This window comes from Apodemus sylvaticus, chromosome X (genome assembly GCF_947179515.1).
Source record: "Apodemus sylvaticus chromosome X, mApoSyl1.1, whole genome shotgun sequence".
NCBI classification, from domain to species: Eukaryota; Metazoa; Chordata; class Mammalia; order Rodentia; family Muridae; genus Apodemus; species Apodemus sylvaticus.
This window is the reverse complement of record NC_067495.1, coordinates 62,362,438-62,380,227: the sequence shown is the minus strand read 5'-3', so window position 1 is coordinate 62,380,227 and position 17,790 is coordinate 62,362,438. Positions and strand designations below refer to the sequence as shown.

The window sequence follows — 17,790 nt, the reverse complement described above, 5'->3', positions numbered from 1 at the left end:
GCAACACACACAAAGCATTCTCTGTAAAAGATTTGTACAGCCTCGCTCGACAAGGTGCTGACACACTCCAGAGAAAGAGGGCACGTTCTGAGTGGAAAGATTCACTTTCTGCTGCTGCAGGAAGCGATAGTTTCAAGTGTTATGTTGACAATGTCTAAGAGATTACTGGAGGGCTGAAGAGATGGCTCATGCAGCAAGAGCACTCCTCTTACAGAGGAAATGGCCTGGGTTTCTAGCACCTACATGTTGGCTCACCTGTATTCATAACTCCAGTTCCAGAAGATCTGATGCCTTGTTTTGACCGCTGCCAGCACTCATAGAGATAGATACACGCAGACAAAACCACTCATTCACACAAAAATCAAAATTTTAAAAATTGAAACTGTCACCACATGACCAGTGTTGGTACTGGAGAAGTGGCTCAGCAGCTGTAAGCTTTTATCCCTTTGCTTGCAGACCACAGCATCCATATTAGGCAATTTTCAACTAGCTTTAACTCCAGCTCCAAAGAATTCAACAGCTTCTCGATTCTATGAGCACCTGCACTCACATGTACACACACCACACCCCCAAACGGACACAGTTAATAAGAAAAAGAAAGTAATGGTGTTTATTCTTGAATCTAGAAATTCCATTTTAACAAATGGATTTTATGGGGCTGGAGAGATGGTTCAGAGGTTAAGAGCACTGACTGCTCTTCCAAAGGACCTGAGTTCAATTTCTAGCAACCACATGGAGGCTCACAATTGCCTGTAACTACAGTTCCAGCAGGCCTAATGCCCTCCCCTGGCTTGTGAAGGCACTTCTTGAACATAATGCATATGCAGACAGAACATCCATCCATACAACATAAAAGGAAACACTAAAAAAATCATTAGTAATAAACAAAACGCATCACCACAGGGAGGATTTTTTCTCTGTGTGTAGTTCTGGCTGTCCTGGGACTCACTCTGTAGACCAGGCTGGCCTCGAACTCAGAAATCCGCCTGCCTCTGCCTCCCAAGTGCTGGGATTAAAGGTGTGTGCCACCACCAAGCTAGGGAGGATTTTTTAAAGAGAGCGGTTATCTATGCTATATTTGAAAACAAAACTCCACCATCCTGGCATGGTGGCATACCTATGATCTTAATACAAGAGACACAGAGGCTAGTCAGAGACTAGCCCTGGTCCACATTCTGAATTCCAGGTCAGTTTGAGCCACAAAGTGAGACTTTATCTCAAAAAGCCCCCTCCCAAACCAAGTGTTTAAATCTACTCTGTGTAAGTTATCCTTTTACATCTATTCTATATACTTTATGCTATTCACCATATAGTTTGTAAATAAGTACTTGAAATGGCACATATACAAAACTATCTAGTGAACCATTGTTTTGTCGCAAACAAAACAACACATGGAAAAGTAAGAACAGATTAACTCCAACTATTCTAAGTCTATGAACTTCTGCTTATTCTGAAGAGATAAAAGGTGACAATTACCACATGCTTACTGTATGCCAGTATATTAATCAATCTGCCATTGCTCTCACAAAGCTACCTAGTTTTCTAAGAAAACAAATGTTTTAGTTAGGGTTTTACTGCTGTGAACAGACACCACGACCAAGCAAGTCTTATAAATGACAACATTTAATTGGAGCTGGCTTATAGGTTCAGAGGTTCAGTCTATTATCATCAAGGTGAGAACATGGCAGCATCCAGGCAGGCATGGTGCAGGAGGAGATGAAGATTCTACATCTTCATCTGCAGGCTGCTAGCAGAATACTGGCTTCCAGGCATCTAGGAAGAGAGTATTAAAGCATACACCAACAGTGACACACCTACTCCAACAAGGCCACACCTCCTAATAGTGCCACACCCCATGGGCAGAGTATATACAAACCACCACAAGTTTACTTAGTTCTTAATTTTGGAAGAAAGCTCAGTTTGGGTAACACATCAATTCCTTGGTTATAAAGGACAGCATTGTGATGACTGCTCATGTGAGAGGTAGAGATTACACGGTGAGACAGAGAATGGGGAGAAAGTCAGTGTTATTCTTTTCTAAGAATTCACCATCTCAGGTTCTGCCTGGCACTCCAGATAATATTTGAATTTCTTTTCGGGGCAGCAGTCCTAATGAACTAGTAAGCCTCAGTCAAGATACCACCATCTCCCAACCAAGCTACACTTTGAACCAAGCAGAGCATGTGGGCCCTTTGGGGGCACATTCAAGCCACATCTAAATCACAGCAGCTTCAGTCACAGTGAGCTTTACTGACAAAGTCACCTCTGAAACCCTCACCCAGGCAGTTAGCTGAGGAAATGGAACCCAAGTAAACTGTTCAAGGTCACCAAGAGCGAAAGCCACTCAGCAGGACAAAGATTGCAACAGGTCACAAACCTCACATTGCATTTCGAAGGCACTTAGATCTTGAATGTGGATTCTTGCTAAAATGTTTTCTTCCTTCTGGTCCAGAAAGCACTTCCGCTGGACTCTGTAGTCCCAGCTGGCATTTCATTTAGAAGGCTGGAGGAGGTAGAAAGAATGGAAAGGGTACTTCAAGTAAGGAAAATGTAGTGGCCTAAATTGTCTATTTTAAATTGGCAAGCCCAGACTGCAAATTGCTTATGATTCATAATCTAGAATATAGGACTATTTAACTACAGATGTATATTTCTGTTTTTATGGTCATCTAGAACATTAATTCTTGTTTGTTTTTGAGACAAGGTTATTTGGTATAGCCTTGGCTGTCCTGGAACTTGCTCTGTAGACCAGGCTAACCTTGAACTCAGAGATCCACCAGCCTCTGCCTCCTGCAAACAGGGATTGAAGGCATCCGCAACTACTACCCAGCAGAACATTTGTTCTTCAAACTTGAACAATATTAGGACTTCTTTGTAAAAATATTTTTTAACTGCATTGGAGAGAGGGCTCAGCGGTTAAGAGCACTGTCTGCTCTTCCAGAGGTCCTGAGTTTAGTTCCCGGGCAACCACATGGTGGCTCACAACTATCCGTAATGGGATCTGACACCCTTTCTGGGGTATAGGCACACATACAAGCAGAACGGTATATACATAATAAATACATCTTTAAAAAGAGGATGCACTTAGTCCTGCTGCAGCTTCATGTACCAGGGTGGGTTGGTACCGGGAAGGGGGAATCCCCTTCTCTGAGAAAAAGGGGATGGGGTGGGGAGAAGGGGTGTGAGGGTGGGATTGGGAGGGGAAGAGGGCATGGGCTGCTATCAGGCTGGAAAGTGAATAAATTAATGAGAAAAAATATTTTTAAAGATTTATTTATTACATGTATATGAGTACACTGTAGCTGTCTTTAGACACACCAGAAGAAGGTTTCAGATCTTATTACAGATGGTTGTGAGCCACCATGTGGTTGCTGGGAATTGAACTCAGGACCTTGGGAAGAGCAGTCAGTGCTCTTAACTACTGAGCCATCTCTCCAGTCCCTAAGAAAAAAATAATTTTTAAAAGATGCATTTATTTATTTTATGTATTTATGAGTACACTGTAGCTGCCTTCAGACACACTCCAGAAGAAGGCATCAGATCTCATTACAGATAGTTGTGAGCCACCATGTGGTTGCTGGGAATTGAACTCAGGACCTCTGGAAGAGCAGTCAGGGCTCTTAACCGCTGAGCCATCTCTCCAGCCCCAATTTTTCTACTTTTGACCATGTATTTACTTTTACTTTTCCAACATAGCTATTTCCTTCTCTTAGGTAATCCTAATTTCATAAGAAGATAATGTAAGAGCAGGCAATTTTGTCATCATCTATGTGACATCCCTCTATTTACTAAAATGTAAATTGATTCCACTTATTTTGCTATTTTACCACTTCTGACACATGTTACAGGATTACTGTAAGTAATTACATGTGAGTCAAGCTGGACTATGTTCTTTTTTTTTTTTTTTTTTTTTGAGACAAGATCTCACTGTAACCTTGGCTGGTCACACACACAGCATCCATCCATCCAGACACATGAATAAAAATAATAAATCTATTAAAACCTTTACTATTAGGAACCAAGACACAAAGGTTTAATCTTCATGCATCTTACAATTTAAAAGTTATGAGTCTATGGTACTAAAGACCTGGCTCAGTGGTTCAGTGCACACGTTGCTCTTCTGATGATCTTGGTTCAATCTTTTATACCTATATCAGGCAGCTTACAACCACGTGTAATTCCAGTTCCAGGGGTATCTAACACCCCAGGTGTCCACACAGACACATACATATAATTAAAAATGAACTAAAAATTACACAAAAATTATGATCTTACATTTTGTCTAGTTACCAAAGGAACATTTTTCAAAAATGTTACCACAATGCTTTAGGGATTATCAGCCTCAGAGTAACAGCTGTGCCTATTACCAAGCACACTCCAAGCTCCAGAACTGAAATTTACAAAGATCAGCCAGCATATGCTCATTGTGATGCCTACTAGTGCAAGTGCTTCTCTGCAAGACAGTGTTCCCTGGGCAGGCTGCTAAATCAATTCCCCAAAGTTCTGGAATCACAATCACCCAGAAGGACTGCCCAGAATATGGGCGGCTCTGAGCCTCTGGAGCACAGGTCACCTTGATTTTGGTTCTCCCACAGACATTCTGACTCAGGGGCTGAATTGGTGCCTAGCAGACAGGCAGTCTCTCAGTCTCCCAGTGTCTGTCTGTCTGTCTGTCTCTCTCTCTCTCTCTCTCACACACACACACACAGATACATACATAAATTAAATAAATAAATATACTTAAAAAAGTAATTCTCCAACCCAAGGCTAATTATTTCTCCTTGTATAAACATAGACAGATTTCCTTATTCACAAAATTGAAATAGTTATTTTCATAAAAAGTTCAGGATTGAATTAGATCAAGTAAAGAACACACCCAAACTAAGCTCCTAGAAATGATGCTGCCATCTGGTTTCTGCACTCATCATTCCAAAGAAACTGTTTCTCTCAGGCTCCTCAATTTCTACATCCAAACCATACCTTTCAGGCCTTATGTGACTGGCTGTTCATAAGTATCAGAAACTGCAAATCATCTATCCTTAAAGACTCTTTCTTTGGCTTTCCTCAAAACAGTGAATCTCTATCTCCACATACTTCTCTGCCCAGTTCTAAAAATATTTTTCATTACTTATCATAATTTCAAAAGTTGCTTTTCCAGCAGCAGAGATGGGATGCAGGACTTCACATATACTAGTGCATTCTATGGATGGCCATTGGGCTACACCAGCCCTATACCTTCTAATTCTAAAAAGTACTTTGATTTTGCCCCAGTTAATGCATATATGCCAATGACAGCGATACAAACAAAAGCAAAACATATACAGCTACAGCAAAACATTTTCTGACCATTAACCTAGCACCTTCATCCCACTCACTTTCTTTTTTTTTTCCTCTTTTTTGTTTTTGTTTTTGTTTTTTTTTCCGAGACAGGGTTTCTCTGTGTAGTCCTGGCTGTCCTGGAACTCACTCTGTAGACCAGGCTGGCCTCAAACTCAGAAATCCACCTGCCTCTTCCTCCCAAGTGCTGGGATTACAGGCGTGCACCACCACCGCCCGGCTCCACTCACTTTCATAACACTTTAAAAAAAATATGTCTTGGGGAGTGAAGCCAGCAAGATGGTCCATCAGATAAAGGTGTTCACAGCCAAGCCTGACAACTTGAGTTGGATCCTCAGGACCCATGTGATAGAAGACTCCTGAAAGTTGTCCTCTCATACATACACACATGTACACACCACAGCGCATATGCACATACATAAAACATACAAAATTATTTTTTAAAAAATGTTTGATACAAGGTATTGCTAATATAGCTTAGGGTAGCCTCAAAACTGCCACCACAGGTCCAGAGATGGCTCAAAGGTTAAGAGAATTTATTGTTCTTGCAGAGGAGCTTGATTTGACTCCAACCATTCAGAACTCCAGTTACAGGGGATCTTATGCCTTCTTCTGCCCTCTGCAGGTACACTCAAATACACGAAGACAAAATACTCACATATAAATAAAAAATAAAATAAAATCAGTGGACTTCCCAGCACTTAGGAAGCAGAGGCAGGAGATCTCTGTGAGTTTGAAGCCAGCCTGGTCTACATAGTGAGCTCCAGGATAGCCAGAACTATATAGTGAGACCTTATCTAAAAAAAAAAAAAAAAAAAAAAAAGGCAAAAGCAAAGATGAAAATAATCCTTGCCCCAGTGGAGGTTCTTCACCTTCACCAACCCATCTCTTACAGCCAGGTTCTTACATTATTTTTGACAGAATCTCACTATGTAGCCCTGGCTGCTACTGGACTGAGAGAACTGCCTGCCTCTGTTTCCTGAGCACTAGGATTAATGATGTGTACCACCTAGCCTGGCACACAATGTATTTTCTACTTCTATACCTTGACTAATGTGTTGCTAAGAACCTCTGGAGGAAAAAAAAAGCACAAATAAATTGATATCATTTAAAATGAACACTGAGATGACCCTGGTGGCAAACACCTGTAATCTTAGCACTTGGAAAGCTGGGGCAGGAGGGTAATTGAGTTTGAGGCTAGCCTTGGCTATTTAGTTTGCTTCAGGATAGCCAAGAACTATAAACAAAGTTCCTATCTTTCCCCAAGCCCAAAAGATACCAAAATAAAAGGACATAGTACTTCTTAGCAATGTTGTGATGGAGCTCTAGCCAGCTCTAGCTCCTCTTATTCTCAGAGATCATTTAAAAATATCACGAAAACCAGTAAGATGCCTTAGTGGCTCAACACTTAAGGAGCAAGCTGGATAACCTGAGTCTATTCTGTAGACCCCCACACCAAGGTGGAAGGAGAGAAACAACTCCTTCCATAAAGTTGTTCTCTAACTGTCGCACAAGTGTGGTATGTGTTCACATGTACAAATATCACATACACCACACAGACACACAAAGATACACAGACGCACATAGCTACCCCATAGACAAAAACACAGACACACACACCACACACTCAGACACACACAGAAACACATTCACCATACACACAGACACACACCCACCCACACTGTTGCTGGGTATGGTGGCACATTCCTTTAATCCCAGCACTCTAGAGGCAGAAGCAGGTAGATTAGAGTTTGAGGGTAGGCCTGGCTTAAAAAAGGGACGCCCCACCCCCCACCCCACCTCCGCAGGCTGGCAGGGGACTGGAGAGATGGCTCAGTGGTTAAGAGCACTGACTGCTCTTCCAGAGGTCCTGAGTTCAAATCCTAGCAACCACATGGTGGTTCACAACTATCTGTAATGAGATCTGACACCCTCTTCTGGAGTGTCTGAAGACAGACAGCTACAGTGTGTACTTACATATAATAAATAAATAAATCTTTTTTTTTCAAAGGTAGCCTGGTCTACAGAGCAAGTTCCAGGACAGCCAGGGCTACACGGAGAAGCCCTGTCTCAAAAAACAAACACAAAAACAAACAAACAAACAAACAAAAACAAAACTAAACCAATCAACAAAACAACTACAAAGCAAAAACAAAGCAGTCTAGGCTGGAATACAAAGCAAGCTTCAAGTCAGCCTGGATTACCCAGTAAAAATTTGTCTTAACAAAAAAAAAAACAAAACAAAACAACAACAACAACAAAAAAAAACAAAGCAGGATTGAGCAGACAGGGCAGTACCTACCTGTATCACTGAGTTTGGATGCCCAGAACCCATGTTTATCTCATTGGTGTTCTCTTTCTCTTTAAATTGGTTATTTTATTTACATTTCAAATGTTAGCTCCCTTCCCAGTTTCCCCTCCAAACCCCCCATCCCATCCCCCCCATCTCCCTGCCCCTATGAGGGAGCTCACCCACCCACCTACCCATTCCCACTGCACTGCTCCAGCATTCCCCTATGCTGGGATATCAAGCCTCCACAGGACCAAGGGCCTCACCTCCCACTGATGTCAGATGAGGCCATCCTCTGCTACATATGCAGCTGAAGCCATGGGTCCCTCCATGTGTACTCTTTGGCTGCTGGTTTAGTCCCTGGAAGCTCTGGGGGTTCTGGTGGTTGATAGTGTTCTTCCTATGGAGCTGCAAACCCCTGTAGCTCCTTCAGTCCTTCCTCAAATGTGCATGCATGCTACATCACATATGTGGAGGTCAAAGGACAACTCTGGGGAGTACTTTTCTCCTACTTTTTAGGTTATCAGAGATTGCATTTAGGTCTTCAGGCTTGGTAGGCCCCAGAACCCATGTTAAAAGCCAGGCACAGTGATGCATGCCTTTAATTGGCGATGGTGGAAAATAGGGTAGAGGCAGGAAGCTCTTTGAAGTTTTCTGGCCAGCTAGTCTAGCCAAATCAGTGAGCCTTCATTTCACCTAGACACCTTGTCTCAAAAAACAATGTTGGAGCATGATTAGGTAAAGATATCTGACATCAACCTCTGGCCTCTGCACAAATTTATACTTACAAGGACACATACATACCAAATTAAAACTTAAACTGAAAGGTTTAGAGTCAAGAGTGAACCATGCCCATTCCATCTCAATCTGAGGTGCCAGCAGGCCAAAGGACACATTGTTCAATAATTTTCATTCTCTGTAAATACATGAGCATAGACTAATATCCTCCTTTGCTCCTCAAATGAAATCAAACCCTATTCCCTATTTTTTTTTTTTTTTGATGTTGTTGTTTTTCTGAGACAGGGTTTCTTCTGTATAGCCCTGGCTGTCCTGGAACTCACTCTGTAGACCAGGCTGGCCTCTAACTCAGAAATCCGCCTGCCTCTGCCTCCCAGAGTGCTGGGATTACAGGCGTGCGCCACCACCACCTGGCAAGTGTAGGTTTTCAAAGTTTCAGATGGGTCCGAGGAATCAAACTCAAGTCCTCTTCAAGAGCAATGCATACTCTCCAGCGCTGAGCCATCTCTCCAGTCCCCAAGGACATCTTAGCTTGTTTCTAGTTTCTCGGTGTCTCTCTAAATACTTCCATACTTCTGATTCCCACACTATTTTCACTTCTGTCACAAAGATGACCCTTAACTATTTCAGAGGAATAGACCTCTCTGTACCCCTTTCTATTTACACAAGTCTTTCTAACAAATAATCCTTTCTTTTCCTAACCCTTCCTATACTGGATTTCCCTGTAAGCCTATGTAAGCACACTTAATTACCTTCCATCTTGACTTCTCTCAGAACTTCTGATCCTCCTGCTTTTACCTCCAAGAGCCCAGGATTATGGCCATGTGCCACAGATTATTTATTTGGTGCTGGAGATTGAACCCCGGGCTTTGACTTTTCTAGGCAATCACTCTATCAAATGAACTCCAATCCTAACTAGTTTGTTTTCTTTTTGACGCATGTTCTAATTCTAGCTCCAACTGGCCTTAGACTCAAGGTGTGAGTGAGCAAGGCTCTTAAAAGTTCCCCTCTTGGGGCTGGAAAGAAGGCTCAGCAGTTAAGAGCACGGACTGCTCTTCTGAAGATCCTCAATTCAAATCAGAGCAACCACATGGTGGCTCACAGCCATCTGTAGTGGAGATCTGATGCCCTCTTCTGGTTTGTCTGAAGACAGCTACAGTGAACTCATATAATAAATAAATCTTTTAAAAAAAAGTTCCCTTCTTGGTTGAGACATCATGCTTTTCTATTTCTGGCAGTACCTAAATTCTGGTTTTCACCAAGAATCTGTCTTCATCTTATTCTATCTATGCTTCTCAGGTGATGTCTACTGTCTATGTTGCATAAATCCTAAGCTTTATACATAATGTTAAACTCACCTCCTTCTGACTGAAACGGAAGAGCCACTTCTCAGTGACTAGAAACTCACAGACTTCAGAGGTCCCATTCTCCTTACTTCCCATTATCCAGTCATTAAGACAAAGGCCTTATTTCACGCCTACTACCATCACTGAGTCATGGCTTAGGCCTTAATCATCTACCATCTGGCTCCCTTTCTCTCTATACAAAATCATACAGAATGATTGTTCTAAAATAATCATTTGATCCTAAAGCTGGAAATCTTAATCCTGGAACTATAGTTTGAATCTGTTGTTTCATGTTCCCAAACATTCCCTCTGCCTAGAGTGTTTTCTCACTTATGGCGCCTATGGCTAACTGCTAAGCCCCTGCCTACTCATCAACTGTTGTTTTTAGGGTATTGTAGCCCAGGCTAACCTCAACTCAGAGGCATCCTTTGTCTCTGCTTCCGAAGCACTGGGATTAGAACTGTAACCACCATGCCTGGCTTTATGATCTAGCTTTGGAGTCTTCTCTGTGGAGCATTCCTGTACTTACTTGGCAAGCAGAGTCCACAGTCTTCTCGTTGCAAATGTTTTTCCCCCAAAGACCACCTTTTAATACACTGATATTTGCAAGTCTCTCATTCAGATCTTAAGATCCTTGTAATCAGAAACTACATGTTTTTTTTTTCTTTTTTTTCTTTTTCTTTTTTTTTTCTTCTTTTTTTTTTTTTTTTGGTTTTTTGGATTTGGATTTTTTGAGACAGGGTTTCCTCTGTATAGCCCTGGCTGTCCTGGAACTCACTCTGTAGAGCAGGCTGGCTTCGAACTCAGAAATCTGCCTGCCTCTGCCTCCCAGAGTGCTGGGATTACAGGCGTGCGCCACCACCACTCCGCCTACATGTTCTCTATTAGTTTTTAACTTATTTGTTTTGTTTTTTTTCAGGTCTAGGTTTCTCTGTCCTGGAACTTGCTCTGTAGACCAGGCTAGCCTTGAACTCAGAGATATGCCTTGGATCAAAGGCACTGTTTTATAGAAATAAATGGTATAATCAAGAGGCCATGAGCCGGGCAGTGGTGGCACACGGCTTTAATCTCAGCACTCTGGGAGGCAGAGGCAGGTCAGTTTCTTAGTTTGAGGCCATCCTGGTCTACAGAGTGAGTTCCAGGACAGCCAGGGCTATACAGAGAAACCCTGTCTCGAGGAAAAAAAAAAGAAGAGGAGGCCATGAATTTGAGGGGGGGGGGTGGATTGGGAAGGGTTGGAGGGAGGAGATAGAGAAAAGAAATTATGTAATTATATTTTAATTAAAAATAAATATAAATTAAATATGGGCAATATAAAAATAAATATCATGTACCTATTTAATCTCCCAAGTCAAAATTCTAGAAGCCTATTCTAGTTCTCCTTTTGAGTCTCAAGTGCCAACTAGTTATGAAGTCCTGTTGTTCACACCCCTTTCTGCAGATACATCAATGCCACTCCTCTTTCCCCCATTCCAATGGCACCATCGAAATTTAGGTTCCACCCCCTTAGCTTAAACTACTCAAAATCACTCTCCACTCTATTGCTGTTAAATTAACATTTTATTACAAAAAAAATACACATTATAAAATTGAGATACAGAAATAAAAGCATAACACTTACCTAGTGTACATAAACCAAATAAACCACCTCCTCTCCATTCCCACCCCTCAGGGTTATTACTGCTAACACTTTCATGTATGTTCTTTCATATCTTTTCCTTTGCACATACAAGTATATATAAGCATATCATATATACCCAATTTGACTTTTACACAAATTGAATCATACATGTCTATTATTTTACTCAATTTCTATCTTCATTCAACATTCTGAAAATTTCTTTGTTTTGGGGTTTTTTGTTTTGTTTGGTTTGGTTTTTTGAGACAGGGTTTCTCTGTGTAGCCCTGGCTGTCCTGAAACTCACTCTGTAGACCAGGCTGGCCTGGAACTCAGAAATCCACCTGCCTCTGTCTCCCAAGTGCTGGGATTAAGGGTATGTGCCACCACTGCTGGCCTGAAAATTTCTTAAACAAATATAATATAGTCCTTAACTTTATTTTCTTAAATATAACATTTACTCACTGGTATCAAATGCAACTCTCTTTTTCTCTATCTCTCTCTTTTGCTTTTCTGAGACAGGGTTTCTGCTTTATAGCCCTGGCTGTACTAGAACTCAAGAGATCCACCTGCCTCAGCCTCCTGGATGCTGGGATTAAAGGCCTGTGCCATCATGCCTAGCTTAAATGCAAAGCTCTTAAAGATAAGCTTCCTGTCTGTCTTTCAGTATCATGTCTCCATCATCCTTTCTGAAACAAGGCAGGCACAAGGAACACATCCTATCCTATCTAGACTGTGAATATTACCTTCATGTTAACCCTCTGCCTGAAGTTTTTGAGACAGTACTCATAACTTCTCAATAATCAGCTTTCAGGTAACCACTAGATTTCTTTCTCTGCTTTTCCACACATGACCTCTTCTAATTTTTTTCTTTGTACTTTATAGCTACTTCTCAATTGTACTTAGAGTTCTATGATTTATTAACATTGTTTGAATTCCAGTCTCACTGCCCCAACTTGATGGCAAGCTCTTATTTAACCTTTCCACTCCCAAGATCTGATAGAGTGCTTTACATGAATCAGATATACAGTAACTTATCTATTGGGATTTTGTGATTTTAAGAACATCTACTGAGTAGCTACTTTGCATAAAACCATATCCTAAGCATAAAAAGAAACAAAAGACAGTCTTTGCCCTAAGGAACTAACCATTTTCCTATAATTTCTTCTGAGTGGGGGAGAGTACATTTACATGACCACCTGTCCTTTGGATACATAGGCTGTTTTAGAGATTTATAGCTACATCCCTGTATTTAGCAACAAGGCATTGTCTATCCAAGTGAGTACTATATGAACAACTAGTTTGTCTAACAGGATTGTATTTTAAGTGTGGTGCAGAGCCAACCCATCAGGACCTAATTCTCTAATCCAGCAGAGGGGTTTCCATCTCTTCCAGTCTGCCTATTAGAAAGTAAAATGGTGGCATGTTTATACAACAAGAACAATAAATGCCATTAGAGGAGTGTAATGAGGAAGAGTGAGTCTGCTCCCTCTTGTTGGTAGTGGTTAGGGAAAAGAACTTGCTACTCTACGATCTAGAGAAATAATTACTATTTCTATTTACTACTAAAACTAAGATATTAATCTAGTGATATAATTATTATCTACTATATACATATCCACAAGCTGGGGGAAAGGTACTAGACCTAGGGTGGCTGAAGAGGCTTAAAGGAAACCTCATTCATCATCAGAGTCCAAGTCAGTGTCTCCAGCAATGGAGTGGAAATCTTCACTGTCCTCCTCGTCCTCCGAGAGTTGGACCTGGCTTAGTACGCTGGGCCCAGAACGCTGCTCTTCCTCATCTTCTTCCTCCTCTGATACCTCATAGCCACCGATGCTGCTGAAGCTTGTATCCTGGGTGTTTGACTTGGGATCAGGCTCCTCATAGCTCCCATAACTGAGAAGAGAAACAACATCTCTCAAGCTTGGGCACCATCCCCTAGCTGATCATTCGCATGCTTTGTACTATCAAGGGATCAGCCCATCTCAGCTCCCCTGGACACTAATGGGCTCTTAACTGTTTCGTATGCCCCTAAGAAAAATGATCCTATTCAAAAACATCAACTTGTCAACTTCATATACATGAGAACCTGAAATTGACAACATTTACCACTGGCTGACATGACCACACTCTCAAAACCCACTCTTTCATTGGACTTAGTTTCATTCATCTATGTATCCAAAATCAGTCAGCAGCCCTGAATAATTTCTCTAACATATCGTGTCTCTTGTTACCTCTTTTCTATTCCTGCTCTGTCTGCTGTCGTTTAGTCCTGTGTTACCAGGCCTGGTCTGCACTACTGAAATAAGTCTTCAGGGCTCTAGGATTGAGCTCCTTCTATTAATTCGCATTTCTGCAAGTGTGTTCTATTCTGTTTATTCTAATTTTATTTCACACAACCCCCCCACAAATGTATGTTCGCTGTTAAAAAAATTACAACATATATACTAGAAAAAAGGGGGAAGATCAGCAGTATCTTTACCATGCAGAGATATTCTAATATATGACTTTTTTCTATGCATTTTAGGTAGTTAAATATTTTATATTTAAAAAATAAAATGCTTGCTAAGAGTAGTGGCACATGCCTTTGAGCTCAACCTTTGGGAGGTAGAGGCAGGAGGATCTCCATATTTGAGACTAGCCTGGTCTACATAGCAAGTTCCAGGACAGCCAGGAATATACAGAGAAACCTGTCTTAAAAGAAATGTTAATTAACTTAAATTAATTAAATTAAAAGATAAAAGATGCTTATTCCTCAGAAATGTGCTTTTTTCAGTGACTATAATGAACATCTTTCTATGCCAATACAGGGTTCCAGCATAATCTCTGGGTAGTGTTTTGAGCTGTAGACTCACTATTTAGTTTAGTTCAGCCTCAAATTTGCGATCCTCCTGTCTCATCCTCCTAAGTGCAGGGTGTAAAATGTGCCAGACTTAATAGCTGCAAATATTCTGGTATATGGTTATAACATGACTTATTTAATAGTCTCTCACTTGTATATTTAGCTGTTTCTGATTTATTTCACCATTAGAAACAATGGGCTATGATGAAAACTTTATAATCTTTTTGTTTGTTTGAAACAGGATTTTGCTATGTAGACCAGACTGCTCCAGGCCTCCTAGAGTGCTGGGGTAAACTGTGTGCTGGCTACATGAACAACTTGATAAAAGTCTTCACACAGGACAATTTCCTAGATGAGGAATTTTAGAACCAAAGGGGATACAAATTTATTTTTTTTATTTATAGTGACAAAATTGTTATAGTTCTTTCCCACCCACCCTATTTACATTTATTACTAGCCATTTAAGAATATCCTTTTGTCCTTCAAACCCTTTCCCAAAATCATCACGAACCTCATAGGAAAGAAAATATATCACATTGTTTATCATACTTCTAAAATATAGTTGTGGCTCATAAGCATCTGTAATGGGATCCGATTCCCTCTTCTGAAGAGTCTGAAGACAGCTACAGTGTACTCATATACATAAAATAAATAAATCTTTTTGTTGTTGTTGTTGTTTTGAGTTTCTCTGTGTAGCCCTGGCTATCCTGGAACTCACTCTGTAGACCAGACTGGCCTCAAATTCAGAAATCCGCCTGCCTCTGCCTCCCAAGTGCTGGGATTAAAGGTGTGCACCACCACTGCCTGGCAAAATAAATAAATCTTAAAACACAAATCATCGTACACTATTCTCACTTAATGCCTGCCCACATTTGCATCCTTCACAACTTGGTTCTTACCTACTTCTTTAAAAAAAAAAAACCCAAAAAACTTATTTATTCTTAACTATTTCTTTGAATCATTTCTATTACATAGATCAATCAAAAGCTCTGGCCTAGTTATATTCTTTAAAAGTGTCCCATAGTGGCTCATAGAGACTGAATTGCTAATTTGTGTAGCTTGGTTTTTTTTTAAGTTGAACTCAATAGCAGTAGCAGAGCCTGTCTCTGACTCTTGTTGCCTGTCTTTGGGACTCTTTCCTCCTACTGGGCTGCCTTGTCTAGCCTCAATAGGAGAGGGTGTGCCTAATTTTACTGCAACTTCATAAGCCAGGGCTGGTTGACATCCCTGGGATGCTTCCTCTTTTTTAAAGGGAAAGGAAGGAGGAGCAGATGCAGGGAAGGGACTTGAGAAAAAAGACTGGGAGGAAAGGAGGGAGGGAAAACTGGACAGGATGGGAAGAAACTAAATTCATTTTAAAAATGTGTCTCATGTCTCTGGGTCATTACAATGCTGCTCCAAGTCTCTGGGATACTGTATGCTTCTTACCCTATAAACCTACTAGTCATATTTGAGTCAGTTTCCTTCTCTATTCAGCTTCCCTCTCCACCCTTCTCCGTGTCCCAGGAAAATCCTCTGGCTACCTGTCATGTCTTTCATGTTACACTGCCACTGCCTGTTAACCTGTTTCATAATTCCTGAGATGCAGAGCTCCTTAAAGGAATCCCATACCTTGTATTTTCACTTAGGACAAATACTTGCAAAATAAAAAAAATAAAGATCTTATCTACTTGCTGGCAAGATGGATGGCATATGTAGTAAATCCAACATGTTTGAAGCCGAAATCATGTTCCCATCCTGTTTTTCTTCTTTCCTCAATAAAATTTTCATTATTTATCAGGTCCCAACTCAATATTACCATTATCTGTCCCATACTGCCTTTAAAAGTTATCTAACATACAACCTCCACCCTGAAAGTATGCACCACCACACCCATATCTTTTTTGTTTGCTTTTAGACAGGACCTTAATCCATAGGCCAGATTTGTTGTTTTCTCCCTCTTCCCCACCTCCAGTCACTGGCATATCTGGGGTGGGGTGGGGCACGGGGTTTTACTGGCCTGGAGCTCACTCTGTAGACCAGGCTGGCCTTGAGTTCAGAGATCCACTTGCTTCTTCTGAGGCATGCAGCACCACACCAGGCTAGCCTTAAATTTAGGATACTTCTATCTCATACATTAAGTACTGAGATTACAGGAGTGTGTCAGCATACTTAACAATTTCCTTTTCCTCAAAGTATTAACTCTTAATAGAACAAAATCCAAACGCCTTGGCATGTTACTTATAGTTCTTTACAATATAGTCTGTTCCTAATTCAAAAGTCTTATTCCCCAACCCTTTACTCTTGAACACACTTCATGATGTATTTCTATGCCTCTGACATTATTTCATCTGCTGCCATTGTATATGCTTAGCAGACACCTATCCATCCTTTAAGACACAGTTCAAATGCTTCTACATGAAACTGACCCTGATTACTTAAAATACAAAGTAAGACAGTCTCTTTGGGGGATACCTCAGCACTTTGTACTTCCTTGTGCTTTGGTACTGGGAACATCATGTCTACAATGATTTGTGTCATCTTTCCACTAGAAGAGCTCCTCCAGGGCAGGCTATGTCTTGTTCCTCTATGTATTCCCAGGATCTAGACAATGCCTGGCCCAAGTAGAGGTGCTCAGGAAATGTTTGACAGATAAAAGCTGTCTTATGCTAGGCCCCTTGTCACCACAGCTGGAAAATGACACCATGGCCTCAGAGCATATTGCTGCACGTTACCTGATGTTGCTATCCTCCAAACCACGAGAAGCTTCCCCACCATCTCCCTCATAAGACATCATGCTTTCTTCATTTTCCATGCCCATCCTTGTATTCTCTTGAAGCACGCGGGGCTGTTTGGGTCTTATACTGCCAGATTCCACATCAGAGTCACTTCCACTTTCACTTAGCTGAATAGCTGTAAAAAGATAGATTGTGGTTCCTTAAGAGATAAGCTTGATGGACTAAGTATGGCTCAGGGTTACAGGGTTTACCTAGCATATACAAGACAGTAAATTCAAAATAACAAAACAAGAATGAGAGAAAGAAAAAGTAATTTTGGTCATAATTAGCATCCTTGGCCTAGTATTCCAAAACTAGTCTACACAGAGTTCATTTGTGCCTATAGTCCTCACCTTGAAGGCATCCTATCTATCTCTCTTTTTTTAAACGTTTAGATTGTTGTTGTTGTTTTCCGATGTATTTTTATTTTAGTCGATGTATTTTTTTATTTACATTTCAAATGATTTCCCCTTTTCTGGTCCCCCACTCCCCGAAAGTCACATAAGCCCTCTTCCCTCCCCCTGTTCTCCCACCCCCTATCTTTTAATTACCAAAGGTCAACCGTGGCAAGATCTATAGTTTATTTAGAAACTGAGTTTAAGTAACTTATTTTGTCTATCTTAGTCTAATATATCTATTTTTCTATCATCTCTAATACCTTACCATTTCTGTTATTTTGCTTAATTTTCTTTTCCTGCTCCCAAATACAACCCTTCAAAGCTGCTACTTGGGCACTGCCTTTTCCACTATTACCTATATGCCTCCTGCACCTGTTCATCCTCACTTCCCCTAAGGCTAATGGACATGATCATCCTCTTAGTGTATATTCAGCACACACAGGTCTAATAGGACTCTAAGTAGCA

The 17,790-nt window shown here is 40.9% G+C and overlaps 1 protein-coding gene across 4 annotated transcripts in view; it reads right to left on the bottom strand.

The window, feature by feature from the left end:
- Positions 1-1,607: 1,607 nt before the first annotated feature.
- Positions 1,608-17,790, bottom strand: part of Taf1 (TATA-box binding protein associated factor 1) — an 80,970-nt gene continuing 64,787 nt past the window's right edge. For 2 of the 4 annotated variants that reach the window (XM_052170488.1, XM_052170489.1), the window contains exons 37-38: positions 16,886-17,063; positions 11,259-13,225 (exon numbers count right to left, since the gene is read on the bottom strand). In XM_052170488.1, the coding sequence (XP_052026448.1) occupies positions 13,006-13,225; positions 16,886-17,063 (398 nt within the window). In that variant the 3' untranslated portion in view covers positions 11,259-13,005. Of the gene's footprint in view, positions 1,774-2,377; positions 2,504-11,258; positions 13,226-16,885; positions 17,064-17,790 lie in introns of those variants that run through there. The other 2 variants (XM_052170490.1, XM_052170491.1) reach the window with 2 other exon arrangements.